Consider the following 18,769-nt stretch of genomic DNA (forward strand, 5'->3'; position numbering starts at 1 on the left):
ATCCTTTGAAAAAGTATGTAGGAGTATGTGTGCAGAGAAGAGTATGAAAAGAAAAACTAAGGCGCAACTTAGGGTATAAAAATACCCTAATGGGCTCGGGTTCCGCTGAGGGGCAACCTAAGCCCCTTCTGTGACACTACCGCTCAACAGTAGTTTACCGCTCAGCGGCACTTACGGGAAGTGCTCTCCTTCTCCTTAGCTTAACCTAAATGCGTCCTAAACATACCCCTAACTGGCTTCCTGCAATTAAGGTGTCAGATCACTCAAACATTCAATCCCTATCATGCAACTAAAGCAGAATAAAAACAAACAATACAGATAGAATCAATCAACTGGGTTGCCTCCCAGGTAGCGCTTGTTTAACGTCACGAGCCTGACCCAAAATCCTCCAGCACCCTTCAATAGATGCAAATCTTTCTTACCAACACCCATCAGTAGGTGTATACAAACATAGTATCCTTCAGTAGATACTCTTCCGCCTAACATCCATAAGTAGATGTAAACCTTGTAACAAACTTATAACAAAAACAAAAATACCTAAAAGTTCAAAATTACATCACCAAATAAAAAATTAAAAGTTTTTAAATCATTGGGTTGCCTCCCAGCAAGCGCTCTTTTAACGTCACTAGATTTACCCAATAAAGCTCATGTTCCATCTTCTTTTTCTTCTTTCTACTGAACTTCTTCAGAAATTTGATCAAACCAGGAACTTGTTGCAATGTCTCAATCATAGGAACTTTAATCTCCAATTTCTTGAAGATTTCCATAAAGCGCTCAAATTCCTTCTTCCTATGATACTTCTTTGGATGAGGAAGAGGTTTTTCATATGATTCTTTCTTTTTTTCTCTCGTCATCTTTTTCTTCACATAAATTTTCTCTCCGTCTTTCTCTTCTCTCCCTTTTCTCTCTTCTTTTTCCAACTCAACTTTTTCAACATTTACACTCACTAGCACTTTACACACTTCCTTGGGGTTAACCTCAGTATTAGCCCCAAAATTCTTGTCAGGCCTTTCTTCCAACAGCTTATTAATTTGACCCATTTGAATCTCCAAGTTCGTAATAGCAGCTTCAGTTCTCTTTTGAGTGGATTCAGTTGCTTGTATGAATTGCTGAAGAGTTTCTTCCATCCTTATTGATCTTTCATTAAGTATAGAAATCTGTTGCCATAAGGTTGGTTGTTGCTGTTTCTTGTTAAATTGCCCAGTTTGTCCAGCTTGCCCACTTTGTCCTTGACCAATACTTGGGTGTGGTTTCCACCCTTCATTGAAGTTTCCCTGACAGTATGGAAATTGATTGGCCCTGAAGTTAACATCCTCCAAAGCTTCTGCTGGAAAGGCGCATTGACCATTGACATGGTCACCTCCACATAATTCACACAACTGTAATTGAACCTGTGCAACAGTCTTTAACTCTTTTGGCAGTTGTGCAAGTGTTTTTGTGAGATTCTCCAATTGTTGAGTTAGTATCTTGTTCTGAGCTAACAAGGCATCATTGGCTTTGATCCATGGTTGAGTGAGGTTCCCACTGAGATTACTTTGGTAGAATTGAGTGCCCATATAGTTAAATTCTTGTATGAATTGCATCCTGTAAACATTAGGCACAAAACTCTAAAAAATATTTGTTAGCACAAAAAGATGGAGAAGATAGATAAATCAAAGGATATAATTGAAAAGATAGGAAGATAGGAAATAAAAACAGAAAAATAAAAATAGAAAATAAAATAAAATAAAATAAAAATAAAAACAGAAAATAAAATAAAAACCGAAAAATAAAATAAAATAAAATAAAAACAATAAAATATAAACAGAAAATAAAAACAGAAAAAATAAAAACAGAAATTCAAATTGCAAAATTCAAGTCAAAGATAATCAATAATCAAACAAATAAACTAGTTAAACCACGAGTCCCCGGCAACGGCGCCAAAAGGATGACAAATTTATGAACACCGAAAACGGTGCCACAAACTTGTTTAACAATCGGCAAGTGTGACCGAATCGTATCAAGTAATAAAAATAGGTAAGACCAAGTATCGTTTTCCCAAAGGACTCACGGCCTAGTTAGTTATCTGATCCGTTGATTATTTAAGACTTGTGAACGATTGATTGTAGGTTTAAATGCAAAAGACAGTAATTAAACATGTATGCATGAATGTGATCAATGGCAAAAAGAGTAAAACAAACACGGAATGAATTATATGGATGAGTATGTTGTTGGGGTTATCAATTTCATCTTATCCACTCTCATATACTTTAGGAATTCATCAATCTTTTCATCAATGTTCATGCCATTCTCTAAATCACCTTGTCGAGAAGGCCTATCCTTAATTACGAGTTCATACAATTCCTAGCATTCCTAGTAATTAGTTCTGAACTGCAGGAGCTTAAAGGCAACCAATATGCTATTGGGAGAAATTCCCCGGATCTAGATTTCCCCGTACGTTCCCATATCGACAAAATCAATAATCATAGCAATGAATGAGTTAAAAAAAGCAAGCATTGAGCAAAGAGGAAAAACGCTAACTAATGATGAAAGAAAGCATAAGTCTTAAATTAAGATGTGAAAACAAATTCCATATATGAGAGTTTCACAAGACTACATTGATTCCCCAACAACAATACAAGGTTTAGTTCACCATATTCATGGTGAATCTAGATGAACAATAATGAAAGAATGGAAGCTAAAACCCTAGAAAGGTGAAAAGGTAGCCTGAGCATCCAAGATCTTCCTTCAAAGGGGTGGAAAAGAGAGTGTTTGCTTCGTCCCAACCAAAGATACAAACCCTAGGAACACCTAAAGCTTATATATTGTTCGTAATAATACAGAAAATTAGGCCCAAGCCCAAAATAATGCCGCTCAGTGGTAAACTACCGCTTAGCGGTAAGTGCGTGAGTTGGTTTCCTCCCCTCAGCGGCCTTTTCACCCCTCAACGGTGCCAACGTGGGTTTCTGAGTGCCGCTCAGCGGTAAATTGCCGCTGAGCGGTAGTTGCGACTTCTCCTTTTGCACTTTTTGATGTCTTTTCTGATTCCCTTTCTATCCTTCTTCACTTCTTTCACCAAATTCACCTTAAAACCTGCATAAAACACTGAAATCAAGCATAAACCTGTCCAGCTCTCTTATTTCCAAAAATATAACCAAAAGCATGATTTCAAGCTAGTTTCTAAGTGTTAAAGGTTGCTTTTAGTATTAAATTTAAGCATGAAAATAACAGTTTTTCAACTATTATCAGTCCCGCACATTCTTGAAAAGTGCAAGGACCCAGGTATATTTTGCATTCCTTGTGTGATTGGAAACAATAAATTTGAGAATGCCATGCTGGATTTCGGTGCTTCTGTTAATGTCATGCCTTTGTCTATATATGCATCTTTGTCTCTTGGTCCTTTGCAAACCACGGGTGTGGTCATTCAGTTGGCCAATAGGAGTGTTACCCACCCAACAGGTTTCATAGAGGATGTCTTGGTTAGGGTTGGTGAATTGATTTTTCCTGCTGACTTTTATGTTTTGGAAATGGAGGAGGGATTCTCTCAAGGATCCGCTCCCATTATCTTAGGCAGGCCATTCTTGAAAACTGCCCGAACTAAGATTGATGTGTATGTTGGAACTTTGTCTATGGAATTTGCTGATATTGTTGTTCATTTTAATATCCTTGATGCAATGAAATTTCCAGCTGAGGACCATTCTCTGTTTAGGATCGATGCATTGGATGACATTATTGATGAAATTGTTGTTGACGACTTTCATTCTTTGCATGAGAAGAAGCATTCTTTTCTATCTTCTTTGCATTCATGCATTGAATCTGGATTCGAATCAGGATTTGAGAATGATGTTGATAATGTTGTGGATTTTGATGAGGATTGTGATGTCCAGGATATTTATACTATGCATGATATTGATGATGTTGTTGACATATCTGTGATGGACATTGATTTGGATTGTGATGAGATGAGTGTTCTGCCTTTACCTATACACTCTTTAGAGTCAGAATGCATTAACCACGTTGCAGGAAGTACACTTGAATCTGACTTGCAGGCACCCACTCTTGAGCTGAAACAGCTCCCAGATAACCTCAAGTACGTGTACTTGGAGTATGATGAGAAGAAACCAGTGATCATTTCTACCTCCCTTGATTCTGTTCAAGAGGAGAACTTGCTTGGTGTGCTGAGGAAGCACAAGAAGGCCATTGGTTGGAGTTTGGCTGACATACCTGGTATTAGCCCATCCACATGCATGCATAGAATTCTTTTGGAAGATGGGGCAAAGCTAGTGAGACAGCCACAAAGAAGGCAAAACCCCGTGATCATGGACGTCATCAAGAAGGAGGTGACCAAGCTTTTGCAAGCTGGGATCATCTACCCTATTTCAGACAGTCAGTGGGTGAGCCCCATCCATGTTGTGCCCAAGAAAACTGGCCTCACTACGGTGAAGAATGAGAGGGATGAGCTTATCCCAACTAGAGTGCAGAATAGCTGGAGAGTCTGCATTGACTATAGGAGGCTCAACCAAGCAACCAGGAAAGATCATTTCCCCTTGCCATTCATTGATCAAATGCTGAAGCGCCTGACAGGTAAATCTCATTATTGTTTTCTTGATGGTTTTTCTAGTTACTTTCAAATAAATATTGCGCCTGAGGATCAAGAGAAAACCACATTCACCTGCCCCTTTGGCACTTTTGCCTATAGGAGGATGCCCTTTGGTCTATGCAACGCCCCTGGTACCTTCAAACGGTACATGCTTAGCATTTTTAGCGACTTTCTTGAGAGTTGCATAGAGGTGTTTATGGATGATTTTACTGTGTATGGATCCTCTTTTGATGCATGTTTAGACAGTCTAGAAAAAGTTTTGAAAAGATGCATAGAAACAAACCTTGTTCTCAATTTTGAGAAATGTCACTTCATGGTTGAACAAGGTTTGGTTCTAGGGCATATCATTTCTGAAAAGGGAATAGAGGTAGACCTTGTGATAACAGTTGAAAAAATGTTATTTTCATGCTTAAAATTGATACTAAAAGGATGGAGATGCAACTTCGTTACATTAGTCAGAGATTGAATGATGAGGTTAATACTGAAGTTAACCTTAAGGAAGAAGGGCAAGCCATTGTCACTGAAAGTGAAAAGATTCTTGATGAGAAAAAAATAGGGGGAGATGAGGAAAAGATAGAGAGAAAAGAAAAAGAAGAGTTGAGTGAGAAAAATAAAGATGAAGAAAAAGAGAAAGAAGTGGTTGAGAGAGAAGAGAGAAAGAAAATTTGTGTGAAAATAAAGAAGTTGAAAAGAAAAAGAAAAAGGAAGAAAAAAATAAAAGAAAAGAAACAGAGAAAATTTAGGGAAAGAAAAAGGAAGAAAAAGAAGATGAGAGGAAAGAAGAAGAAATCATATGAAAAATCCCAGAAGAATCATAGGAAGGAAAAGAAACGTAAGTGCTTAATGGAAATCTTCAAGAAATTGGAGATTAAAGTTCCTATGATTAAGACACTGCAACAGGTTCCTGGTTTTATCAAATTCCTGAAGAAGTTCAGTAGAAAGAAGAAAAAGAAGAAAGAACATGAGCTTGGGTCAAGCTAGTGACGTTAAAAGAGCGCTTGCTGGGAGGCAACCCAGTGATTTAAGAACTTTTAATTGTTGATTTGGTGATGTAATTTTGAACTTTTGGGTATTTTGGCTTTTGTTATACGTTTGTTATAGGGTTTACATCTACTGATGGATGTTAGGCGGAAGAGTATCTACTGAAGGATACTATGTTTGTATACACCTACTGATGGGTGTTGGTAAGGAAGATTTGCACCTACTGAAGGGTGCTGGAGGATTTTGGGTCAGGCTCGTGACGTTAAACAAGCGCTACCTGGGAGGCAGCCCAGTTGATTGATTTTTTTGTATAATTTTTGTTTTGATGCTGCTTTAGTTGCATAATAGGGTTGTGCATGAGTGATCTGAGAATTTTATTGCAGGGAGCCAATGAGGGGTATGTTTAGGACGCATCTAGGTCAAGCTAAGAAGGAGAGCACTTCCCGTAAGTGCCGCTGAGCGGCAAACTATCGCTGAGCGGTAGTGTCGCAGAAGGGGCTTGGGTTGCCCCTCAGCGGAATCCGAGCCCATTAGGGGTATTTTTATACCCTAAGCTGCGCCTTGGCTTCTCTTTTTAGATTCTTCTCTGCACACACTCCTACATACTTTTCCAAGGTTTTCTACAACTTTTCCCTCATCCCTTTTGAGAAAATTTCTTTTCCACTCACTTTCTCACTTGTTGTCCATTTAAGTTTGGGGTTGGGAGAGAGCATCATTGATGGGGATCAGGTTTTCAAAGCACTAGAGCAGGATTTGTTTTATAATTCATTGTTTTTAGATTAAGGTTGATGTACTCTATTGGAAATCTGGTTTGTTATGATGGTTTGCTATTGACTGTGATTTTGTGATAAGTAATGCTTGATGATGATTATTGATTGATTGATGTTGAGATAGATGTGCACATAAAATGCTTATATAGGTGATTCACAAGCTTTGTGAACAAATGCAGGATATTATGATTGTGATTGTGAGATTAAGCAGGATGTGTATGTCAAATATGAATGAGCTTATATGTGAGGTTTTAAGCTGCAGAGTTTTTATTGATTGAATGTTATTACTTTGGAATCATGAATGATTTTGCCCAGGTTTTCTATGATTGAATCAATTGCTTGTTTTGCATCATATGATCAAGGCCGTTTGTTGGAACCCTTTTTATTGGCCAAATTCATAAAGTTAGCCCATTAAAAGAGAACACTTTGTGTTCTATTCTTTGAACCCTTAGCCTTGAACATAAATTGAAAACCCTTGTTGAAAAGCTTTACCTTGAGTTAAGTAGAAAATCTTGTGTGGTATTGTTAAATGTTCAAGTTTGGGGTTGTTGGGAAAGCATGAAAAAGGAAAAGCATTGAGCTAAGAGCTAAGAATTAAGAATATGAAAAGAAAATTAAAAAGACAAGAAAAGAAAAGAAAAAGCAAAGCTCAATGCAAAAGAGAGTTGGGAAAAATAAGAATAATTGTGTTGTTATGATTCTCTTAACTCAAGGATTTTGTGATCCAGAAAAACCAATTTTCTTGTTAGCCCAGCCACGTTATAAGCCATTGAAAAGTCCTTGTGATGATGCATGCTTGTTAATGTTTTTGATTGTGGTTAAATGAAAGGCAAAGTTGATTCATGTGACATTGTGATAGTGGAGTGAATGAGTGATTACCTCTTATACACTTGAGTGTGAGTGAAACACTTTACCTGGTGAGGAAGTATTCCATGAGCACATGAACATCCATGCTTAATTGATTGATCATTCATGAAAAATAGCATTTGTTGGATACTAAATAACTTTGTGAACACTAAAGCATTTGCACATCTTGATTGAAATCTTGGTCATAAGTTTGATTGAAGTCTTTACTTATCTTGAAAAGAAGATTTTTGAATGAGTGAACCATCATATGAATTGGTAGAAGATTGAGTTACATCTTGTTTGCTTGAGGACAAGCAAAGTTCTAAGTTTGGGGTTGTGATAACAGTTGAAAAACTGTTATTTTCATGCTTAAAATTGATACTAAAAGCAACCTTTAACACTTAGAAACTAGCTTGGAATCATGCTTTTGTTCATATTTTCAGAAATAAGAGAGCTGGACAGGTTTATGCTTGATATCAGTGTTTTTGTACAGGTTTTAAGGTGAATTTGGTGAAAGAAGAGAAGAAGGAGAGAGATGGAATCAGAAAAGACATCAAAAAGTGCAAAAGGAGGAGCCGCAACTACCGCTCAGCGGCAGTTTACCGCTGAGCGGCACTCAGGAGCTCACGGGGGATCCGCTGAGGGGAAAAATAGCCGCTGAGGGGAAGAAACCAACTCACGCACTTACCGCTGAGCGGTACTTTACCGCTGAGCGCCACACTTATGGGCTTGGGCCTAAATTTTCTGTAATTTTAGAATAGTATATAAGCTTTAGGACGTCCTAGGGTTTGTATCTTTGGGAGAAACGAAGCAAACATTCTCTCTTCCACCCCTTTGAAGGAGGATCTTGGATGCTCAGGCTACCTCTTCACCTTTCTAGGGTTTTATCTTTCATTCTTTCATTATTATTCATCTAGTTTCACCATGAATATGGTGAACTAAACCTTGTATTGTTGTTGGGGAATCAATGTAGTCTTGTGAAACTCTCATATATGGAATTTGTTTTTACATCTTATATTTAAGACCTATGCTTTCTTTCATCATTAGTTAGGGTTTTTCCTCTTTGCTCAATGCTTGCTTTGTTTAATTCATTCAATGCATGATTATTGATTTTGTCGATACGGGAACGTACGGGGAAGTCTAGATCCGGGGAATTTCTCCCAATAGTATATAGGTTGTCGTTAAGCTCCTGCACTAAAAGAACTAATTATTAGGAATGCTAGGAATCGTATGAACTCGTAATTAGGGATAGGCCTTCTTGCAAGGTAATTTAGAGAGTGGCATTAACAATGATGAAAAGAATGTTGAATTCCTAAAGTATATGAGAGTGGATAAGATGAAATTGATAACCCCAACAACATACTCATCCATATATTCCATTGAAGTGTTTGTATTTTGTTTTAGCCATTGATCAAATTCATGCATACATGTTTATTTTCTGTTTTGCATATTAAACTCCACTTATTTCGTTCTTAAGTCTTAAATAATCAACGAATCACATAACTAAACTAGGTCGTGAGTCCTTTGGGAGAACGATACTTGGTCTTACCGAGTTTATTACTTGAAACGATTCGGTCACACTTGCCGATTGTTAAACAAGTTTGTGGCACCGTTTTCGGTGTTCATAAATTTGTCCATCACCCTGCTAAGTTATTTGTGATTTCGCAGTTGCCTTACCCCTCTTGCGTGCGAGAGGTGCGATCTTTCCTTGGACATGCAGGTTTCTACAGGCGCTTCATCAAAGATTTCAGCAAGAAGGCGCTCCCCTTGTCCAGACTGCTGTAGATGGATATTGACTTTGCTTTTGATGACAGATGCAAGGAGGCGTTTGATTGCCTGAAGGAAGCTTTGACCACCACCCCTATCATTCAAGCACCGGATTGGACAACCCCATTTGAGCTCATGTGTGATGCATCTAATTATGCATTGGGGGCTGTCTTTACACAAAAAATTGACAAGCTGACGCGAGTGATCTACTATGCTTCACGCACTTTGGATGCTGCCCAAGCAAATTATACCATCACTGAAAAAGAGTTGTTGGCAATTGTTTTTGCCCTTGATAAGTTTAGGTCATATTTGCTTGGATCACCTGTTATTGTGTATACTGACCATGCAGCTCTAAAGTTTTTGTTGAAAAAGGCTGAGTCAAAGCCTAGATTGATCAGGTGGATGCTACTGCTCCAGGAGTTTGACTTGCATATTAAAGACCGGAGTGGAGCACAGAATTTGTTTGCAGACCACCTCAGCCGGATTGAGAGAGTTGGGAATGAAGCTGATGTGTTGCCCATCCAGGATGACTTTCCTGATGAGAGTTTGTTGATGATTTCTTATTCTCAACCCACTCCTTGGTTTGCACACATTGTAAATTATTTGGTTGCTTCTGTTTTTCCTCCCTTAGCATCACGTGCTCAGATTGCTAAAATTAAGAGTGATGCTAAGTATTATGTTTGGGATGACCCATATCTGTGGAAGTTGTGCAGTGACCAGGTTACTAGGAGATGCATTCCGGACCATGAGATTGACTCGGTCCTGCAGTTTTGTCATGCCTCCTCACCTGGTGGTCATTTGGGGATACAGAGAACAGCTCGCAGGGTGCTTGACTGTGGTTTCTATTGGCCTTCCATCTTCAAAGATGCGGAGAGGATTTGCAGCACTTGTGAGCCTTGTCAGAGAGCAGGAGGATCAATTTCATAGAGACAAGAGATGCCTCAACAACCTGTGTTGTTCTGTGAGGTGTTTGATGTCTGGGGTATAGATTTCATGGGTCCTTTTCCTGTTTCTTTTGGTTTCTCTTATATTCTCCTTGCTGTGGATTATGTTTCAAAATGGGTGGAAGCTAGAGCCACCAGGACTAATGATGCTCGGGTTGTTGTAGATTTTGTTAGATCTCACCTCTTTTGCAGGTTTGGAGTGCCTAGAGCAATTGTTAGTGATTAGGGAACCCATTTTTGCAACAGATCCATGCAACAGATTAGGGAACCCATTTTGTTAGTGATTAGGGAACCCATTTTTTGCAACAGATCCATGGGGTGACGCACAAAGTTTCTACACCTTACCACCCCCAAACAAATGGGCAGGCTGAGATCTCCAACAGGGAGATTAAGAGGATTTTGCAGTAATAGGTTGGACGATGCTCTTTGGGTGCACAGGACTACCTACAAAGCACCCATTGGGATGTCTCCCTATCGGGTTGTCTTTGGAAAGGCATGTCATTTACCAGTTGAGATTGAGCATCGGGCATATTGGGCTGTGAAGACTTGCAACTTCTTCAATGACCAAGCTGGAGAAGAAAGGAAGTTGCAACTGAATGAATTGGATCAGATCCGATTGGAGGCCTATGAGAACTCGAAGTTCTACAAGGAAAGGACCAAGAGGTTCCATGATAGCTCCATTGTTAGAAAGGACTTCGAGGTTGGCCAACAGGTTTTGTTGTATAACTCTAGACTCGGCCTCATGGGTGGTAAGTTGAGATCAAAGTGGACTAGACCTTTTGTTGTGACTAATGTTTATCCTTATGGTGCAGTAGAGATCCAAGGTCCATCTGCAGCTAAAAGCTTCAAGGTGAACGGGCATAGACTGAAGCCTTTCCTCAGCAATCCTTCTTTGTTGGATGCAGTGGTGGAGGAGATGTCTTTGGTCCACCCCACCTACCCTCCCATCTGACTCAGGGAGTTTCTTTTCTCCTTTCCTCCTCACTTTTATTGCACTTTGTCGATATCTGATGACTGTTCTGATTGTTTGATCTGCTGATTGTGACACACTGAGGACATTGTGTCGTTTAAGTGTGGTCTACTAGGGGAGGTTGTTTCTTTGTTCATGTTTCGGTTTTTATGTAGTTTGTTGTGTCTTGTGTACAGTTTTGCATGCTTTTCGTGAATTCTGGATTGTGATTAGGTTGTCAGTTTTCCTTCACTTCATTGATACTCTGATTTGTTGGATTCCTTGCTTTTCTTTGCTTGGAAGATGATCATGATGTTTGAGAGTTGAATTGATGGTGACCATATTACCTGTGTGAGATTTGAGTCATTTGATGATCTTTCTTGTGTGTGAGATGTCTCTTGATTGCTTGCACATATGTCTTGGCTTGACTCTTTTTGATGATTCTTGATTGATACGTATGTTTGAAAGTGATAAAGGCATTTTGTTGTTGAGCCTCTAGAGTCAGATGAGCCTACCCTGTTTTGATCCATTGATAACCCTTTTGAGCCTATGCTTTTCCCCATTTCTTTGTTTTGAAGCTCATACACTAGCCCTAAGTGAGAAACCATTATTACCTTAGCCTTAGGGAATTTTGGAGCTTTGGAATTGTTTTGGGAATAAGTGTGGTCTCTTGGGAGTTTCAGAGGAAATGGCTAGTGAGTCCTCTTCTTATCGTGTTTTTGTAAATATGTGGTGTATCTTGTCTCTTGAAATTGTATGTTGAATAGAGTAAAGAAAAGAGACAGGATGAAAAAAAAAAGAGAGCAGAAAAATAGTGAAAAAAAAAATTGTGAATAATTATGAATAATGGAGTCAAGAAGAGGATGGAATTAGAGGTTGTGGGTGTGTTTGAATGCGTTTACACTTGTTCCCCATTGCTCCTCTGTTCCTTATGGTTTGTAGCTTCTTATCCAGATATATCCTCCTTTTTCCTTGGCCCCATTACAACCATGAAAAGACCTTTTGATTTGAACATGCGTATGTGCTTGAGTGTTGATATTAGAGGCTTGCCAACTCTATTAGTGTTTGCTTTGTTGAGTGCATTGAGTGACATTGATTTACCTTAAACACTTGAGAGAAACACTGATTGTGCGCATCTGTGAGGCTCTGTTGCTTTTAATTCATCTCTTGAACTGATTGATTGTTTTCCTTGTACTAAACTGTTTGGATGATTCTTTGAGTATCTACTTTCATTGACTCTGTGTGGGATTCTGCCTATACCTTTTACTGTCCAGATTTTGTGAGAATTGTGCAACTGTGTTCTTGTTTTGGAGTCTTTGTTGTCTGTCTGTCGAGTCTGTGTCACCTCCCTGATGTTTGACTAGTTCCCTGGTTTTCGTCTTGGTTTTGCCCAAGAGTGCAAAAGACTAAGTGTGGTCTATTTTGATGAGTTGTTATTTCTTGAACCATATTTAGTTTATTGCACTTAAATAAACCAGGGGATTGTGTTTAATTGTCTGTTATTTCCCCGTTTTCCGAATTGTACTTAATTTGGTCGGAGATTCGTAATTGTGCTAATTTTGGTTTTTTGAGCTAAATAAGTGCATTTCTGGTTGTAGGGAAGTTATGGAAACATCATCTGGAACATTGGGACATGGCGTGACACACTCAAAGGCTCAACATTTAGTCATTTAGATTCTAATTAAAGTTGTAATTTCGTTTTCTAGAAGCCCTTAATTAGAATTAGGTGTTTTGGACCCTTTTAGGGGCAATTTTGTAAAAAAACCATTTGTAGGACATGTGCCTTTGAGGTTAGTGATTTGGACCTAGGGTTTTATTGTGTGGACCCACCCTTATTAAGGAGAGGACACACGGCCCTTGTCCAGCCACCACTTGCCATTTACGAGGGTTTGACACTTTCTTGGCTTGTGGTCTTGGAGTCTGAGAATGGTTTTTACGCTCATTTTTTATGATGAATGAAAAAAAAAAGCTTCACTTTCTATTTTGCTGATTACACATGGCCCTTTTTATTTCTTTGGTTCAAACAATTTTAATTTGAAGAACGTTCACGGCATGGGAGAATGGTAGCAACAAGCAATTCAACTTTTGGCTTTTAGGGAAGCGGTCCAGCACGAGCTCACGGGAAGGTGCTACATGGAGAGCAACAACGTGTGCGCGTTGAGCAAGAAGAAGTGAAGTGGTGTCTCGGCCTGTACGTGTGTTGGGCAGCCACTTATTTTGGGGGTCTCGGCTTTTGAACGTTGCACGGAGAATGGATGGGAGGCTATCGCACGGTGCATTCAAATTGGCTTTGAAAGAAGTTCTCACACGTTGAGCTGGAAGCAAGGAAGGGGGCGCTGATTCACTTTTCTTTTTAGTAGCACACTCGGTGATTGAGTTTTATTTTCTTTCTTTGGAGAAGAGCAGCACGGTCACGTGAAGAACCAAGGAAGCACACAGACCTTTTCAGTTTTGCTATAGAAGCTTTGTACTTGGAGCATTGGGAGACGTGGAGTTGATTTAAGTGTAGCACATTCACTGAGTGTGTGAGGTGCTGTCACGGTTTGGGAGGATGCACAAGCTTACATTCTAACCTTTGATTAAAGCCTTTTATTGCTTCCTTGCAGGAACGGAAAAAGCACCGTGATTAATACTTGGAGAATAAAGTCTAGGTGATGGGACGTTGGCAGCAGCAACAATGCATTTGCTTTATTACTTTGAGAATGAAGAGGTGATTAGATAGGGGTAGGTGTACTTGTTTGGTGATAATTTTGAGAGAAGAAATATTTGCTTTGGAGAAATGGATGCAGCGAGGAACATGTGCATTAGAGGTGATGGTGATTGATTATTAGGAGGGACCATGTCACGGTTGGAAGCATTGAATCACGCACATCGTCACGACTTTTAAGGGGCTTTTGATTGATTGATTTTGGGAGGCACATTCATGGTAGAAGAGGTGGACTGTTGTTCATGGTAGCAAATGGTCAAGTGAAAAGCACACGGTACATTAAATTCTAAGAAGAAGAGAAGTGATGTCATAGAAGGGGTTTTAGGTTTCTTTACTTATTCAAGCATTTAATGTTAAATGTTCTTTAAGCATTCATTTCAGTTGTCCGCCATTCTCAGTTTGCATTAAATTGTTTAGCTCAATGTTGCACGTTTAATTTGGTCTAAGCATTTTTCATTTTAATGTTCTCTATTTTTCTTGGTTGTGATATTTTAGTTATGATGTTAGTTTAAGTGATCAACTGTTTTAATCCTGTGTTTACAATTGTTTTTTCTTTTTATTTTAATTTAGTTCAATTGCATTCACAAACCTTTCACAAACCCCCCCCTACGTGTTTGACCTGAGACTCGAGCCACATTTGGTCCTTGAGAGACGACCTAGGAGTCACTTCCTAGTTTATACTGCATTATTTCTATGCAATCAAATTTGATGGGCCGCGACAGCCTGCATCAACGAGCCTGACCCAATAAGCTCAAGGATCAACCAACTTCATCACTGTGGACAAACGTTCCACTTCTCCTCCCAGATAATGCTTGAGACGTTAACCATTCATTACCCAGCTTCTTTGTGGATCACTCGTAGCTGAATAAACCAATTCAATTGCTCCATGTGGATGCACACTTTTCACTATGAACTGTCCTAACCATTTTGACTTCAACTTTCCAAGAAAAAGCTTCAATCAGGAATATAACAATAACACCTGTTGCCCTAGAATAAAGAATTTTTTTATCAACTTTCTGTCATGATAGAATTTTACCTTTTCTTTGTAATTCCTGGATGAATCATATGCATGCAACCGCATCTCTTCAAGCTCCACCATCTGCCTTCTGTGTTTGTTCTGGGTTTCATAGGGATCAAAATTCAAAAATTTAAGAGCCCACAAAGCTTTATGCTCCATCTCCACTGGCAAATTACATGCTTTCCCATAGACTAACTGAAAAGGTGATGAACCCATAGATGTCTTCAACCTTTACCAGCACATCTTCAACTACCCCATACGGATGATGAACCCATAGATGTCCACCAATTGAAGCGCCATTCTAGTAGGTTTGAGTTTCAAACCCTCAATTCTTTTGAACATAGAAAGCGGCATTAAATTAATGCTAGCTCCCAAATCAATCAACGCCCTTCCAACTCTCCTATGGTGCATGGAATAGTGAAGCTTCCTGGATCTTTAAACTTAGGAGGTAATTTTTGTATGATTGTACTATAGTTACCTTGCACTTCAATGGTCTCCTTCTCAATGTATTTTCTTTTCTTTGTAAGGAGTTCCTTCAAAAAATTTGCATATGATGACATTTTTTTCAATGCTTCAGAGAAAGGTATGGTAATCTTCATTTTTTTAAACATCTCCATGAACCGCTCCAACTGTTTCTCTTTTTGCTTCCTTCAATAAATCTTTGGATAAGGAAGTGGTTTTTCAAAATCTCTTTCCTTTTTTCTCTCATCTACCTCTTATTTCTCTCTTTCTTTTTTTCTCTCATCTACCTCTTCTCTCTCTTTTTCTTTCTCAACCCTCTCTTTCCACTCAAGTGTTTCTTTCCCACTCTCATTTTCTTTCTCTTTTCTCTCTATTTTTCTTTCCTCTAACACTTTACCACTTCTTGTAACAATGGTTTTACACTTTTCTCTCAAATTACCTTTCGCATTCTTCTCACAACCCTCCATCTTGTTGATCAATTGTCCAATGTGCATCTTCATGCTGTTAAATGTCGCCTCTACATTCTTGCAATAAGAAACGCTTATTTTCATGAATTGTTGGAAAGTTTCCTCAAGCTTTGTGGTTTTCTCAATTGGAGTAGGTTGTTGCTGCCACTGTTTCTGCTGCCTTTGAACCATTGAAATATTATATATCTCTTATGGTAATAAAGAAAGCTTCTTTGTCAGTTGTTCCAGCTGTTGAGTAATGATTTTATTTTGAGCAAGCAAGGCATCTAGAGATTGCAATTATAAGTCTCCCTTCTGTTGAATTGGAGTTCCCTTTCACTATGCATCTTGTTATCATTAGTAGCCATGTTGTCTATCAATTCAAAAGCTTCCTCTAGAGTCTCGCATTTAATATTACCTCCAATTGAGGCATCTAGCATCAATTTGGTTTGTGAACCAAGACCTCCAAGGAAACGAATGACTATTGTTGCTTCGTCAAAGCCATGAGTGGGCGTCTTTCTCAACAAGCTCTTGTATCTATCACGTGCTTGACCTAGCGTCTCCTCCATGCCTTGTCTAAAAGAAGAAATTTCTTGCTTCCCTTTGTTGATTTTGGACTGTGGGAAGTGCTTGTTATGAAACTTTGAAACCACGACTTCCCATTCAGTAAAGCTATCCTCCGGGAAATAATTCAACCATAGCTTTGCATTGCCTCCCAATGAGAAAGGAAACAAGCTTAGCCTTATTGCATCATCCGGCACACCATTGATCTTTACAGTGTTACAAATCTCTTTGAATGTTGTTAGATGCTCATATGGACTTTCATGTGATAGCCCATTAAATTGGTTGCTCTACACCAATTGTATCAACGCCGGTTTCACCTCCATGTTTGCAGCATTGACCCTCAGCCTAACAATTCTATTAAAGTGATGAGGGCCAACAACAGTGGTGTAATCCGCTAGAGTACGTCTACCATTGTTCTCTCCGGCCATCTCTTCAGTACTTTGGTTAGATCTTTGTGGTGAGGGTTGTAGAAGTGTTTCCAGAGAAGGAAATAATTCTCTAGAAGTTTGAATCCTTCTTCTCCTTCTATTTTCGTCCAATCCTTCAAGAAGAGGTTCCGAAATTTTCTTGCTCCTAGTCCGAATTGTATCCTGCATACACAAGAACACAAAACCCTAGAAACAATTGTTAGCACAAAAAGATATAAAAGATAAACTAAAAAGATAACAAGATAAAAAGATGAAAACAAAAAGATAGAAAGATAAAAAGATAAACAAAAAGATAAAAAGATAAAACAAAAAAATAAAAAGATAAAAAGATAAAAAATCAAGTCAAAGCTAATCATTAATCACACAAATAGAATAGTTAAACCACGAGTCCCCGGCAATGGTGCCAAAAACTTGTTAACATGCGACATTTGTACCGAATTGTATCAAGTAATAATAAAATGGTAAGACCAAGTATCGTTTCCCAAAGGACGTGAAGAGCCATTTTGAAACACGTGAGACTGGACGAACGTGGAGTGCGGCGCAAATCTCCCGCAACAGCATCATTGTCTTGTTGTGGTTCCTGTGGCGGAGCGTGGTGAGAGCTCACTTGCATTCGAGCTTGATTGTGGAGTAATCAGAACCCTCGGGTTCGGGCAGAACTAATTCAATCTTGCTAGGGTTATGTGGTTTGTGATGGGAAACATTGCTAACATCAACGTTCGACAAGGTGGCATCGTTGGCAGCTCGGCCAATGCTGGATTACACCAGAGAAACCATTGCGGGCTGTTTCGTGCGAGGGGTAGGGTTTCACCTTTTATGCCCCCATCGAAGAGATAGAGAAAGAGTTACCTGACCTACATAAGTGATAGAGGAAGATAATGAGTCGTAACCGGGGATAACGGTTATGAAGAAAGATCGGCAAAAGAATCTGAAAGGTGTTGAGAAATTTGAATAAGAAGGGTTAGGGATAAGGGAAGCTGAGAAGAAAAGAAAGAAAAATGAAGCCTGTGCAAGGCAACATAAAGACTCGAAGTGTTGAAAAAAGGAAAAAGGAAAGTCGCAAAACTTTAATACTTAGAGACGATTTACCTAAAAAACACCGAAAAACTAATTTAAAATAAAAAATAAAAAAAGTTTAGTTGCATTCGGTGTATTAAACTGCAAAAAATTTTATTTAAAAAAAATAAAACTTAACTGAGGTTTTTATTAAAACTGTCGAAAGTTAATAGAGGTTTTTGAAACCGCAAATAAACCTCTACTATATATTAGTGTAGTGAGTTGGAATTTGGGATAGTAATGAATAAATAAGTTGGAAAGATTAATATAAGGCTTAAATGCTTACTTCCTCCTCATGTTAAGAGGTGAATTTCTGTTTAGTACCCAGTTTTAAAAATGAAGACATTGGGTCCCTATGTTATGAAAAATGTATGAATAAGGTCATGTCCGTTAAATTGATAGCAACGGCGTTAAGTCCATGCTGATGTGGCCGTAGTTTTTCTCTTCTCTCTTCTGCTGTCCAGCTTTTTCTATCTCTTGTTCAGCTTTTTCTTTGATGATTTGTTGAACTTGTTCTTTCTTTGTGGACCTTATGATGAGTCAATATTTTGTTCACTTCACTTAGTTTATTGTGCTAGAATTAATTGGGGAATTGTGCTTAATTGTGCAGTATTTTCCCATTTTTACTAATTGTGCTTAATTTGACCAAAAATTCTAATTTTAATTAATTTAGATTATTTGAGCAAATTATTTGCATTATTAATTGCAGGGAAAATGTTGGAAATACAATTTGGAACATTTGGAGGTCAAAAGAAAATGCCACATCAATATACTTTAAACTAAAATGAGTAAGGAGGTGTGGATTTAAATTATGGGAGTGCACACAGAGATGGGCTTGATTGGAGAGGCTTCTTTTTAAATGAAGAAGGTGTGCTGGATGAATGCAGGGGGCGCGCTGTCCAGCGAGGCCCACCACGGTCCAAGAGAAAGGGGCCTTCATTTTGGTGTGCAACGCTGAGGAGAGGGCTGATGTTGGTAGCACACGGACAGCAGGTCCAAAAGGTGTGTGCTTGGAGAGAATGGGAGGTGCACACGGAAGAAATCAGAGGCTGCTGGCTGGAAGAAAGAGAGCAAGCACACACGGTCCAACTGATCCAGCAGCTTCACGTCCAAGCAGTCCAGCAGTGTGCGTTTGAAGACAACAGGCTTCATGGGAATGAGGAGAGGAAGCAATGGGCTGGATTCATTTGGAGAGGTGCACACGTAATGGATGAGCAACGGTCCAGCAGAAGAAATGTGTGTCACGGCTGGA

The 18,769-nt window shown here is 38.9% G+C and overlaps 1 protein-coding gene and 1 pseudogene across 1 annotated transcript; both read left to right on the forward strand.

Moving 5' to 3' along the window:
- LOC128194413 (uncharacterized) overlaps positions 1 to 10,295 on the forward strand; it is a 137,125-nt pseudogene extending 126,830 nt beyond the window's left edge.
- A 55-nt stretch (positions 10,296 to 10,350) lies between these two features.
- LOC128194414 (uncharacterized) lies at positions 10,351 to 10,839 on the forward strand. The gene has a single exon (XM_052870004.1). It carries the CDS (start codon positions 10,351 to 10,353, stop codon positions 10,837 to 10,839), a length of 489 nt encoding a protein of 162 aa, XP_052725964.1.
- The last annotated feature ends 7,930 nt before the right edge of the window (positions 10,840 to 18,769 follow it).

Source organism: Vigna angularis, chromosome 10 (assembly GCF_016808095.1).
Source record: "Vigna angularis cultivar LongXiaoDou No.4 chromosome 10, ASM1680809v1, whole genome shotgun sequence".
Taxonomy (NCBI): domain Eukaryota; kingdom Viridiplantae; phylum Streptophyta; class Magnoliopsida; order Fabales; family Fabaceae; genus Vigna; species Vigna angularis.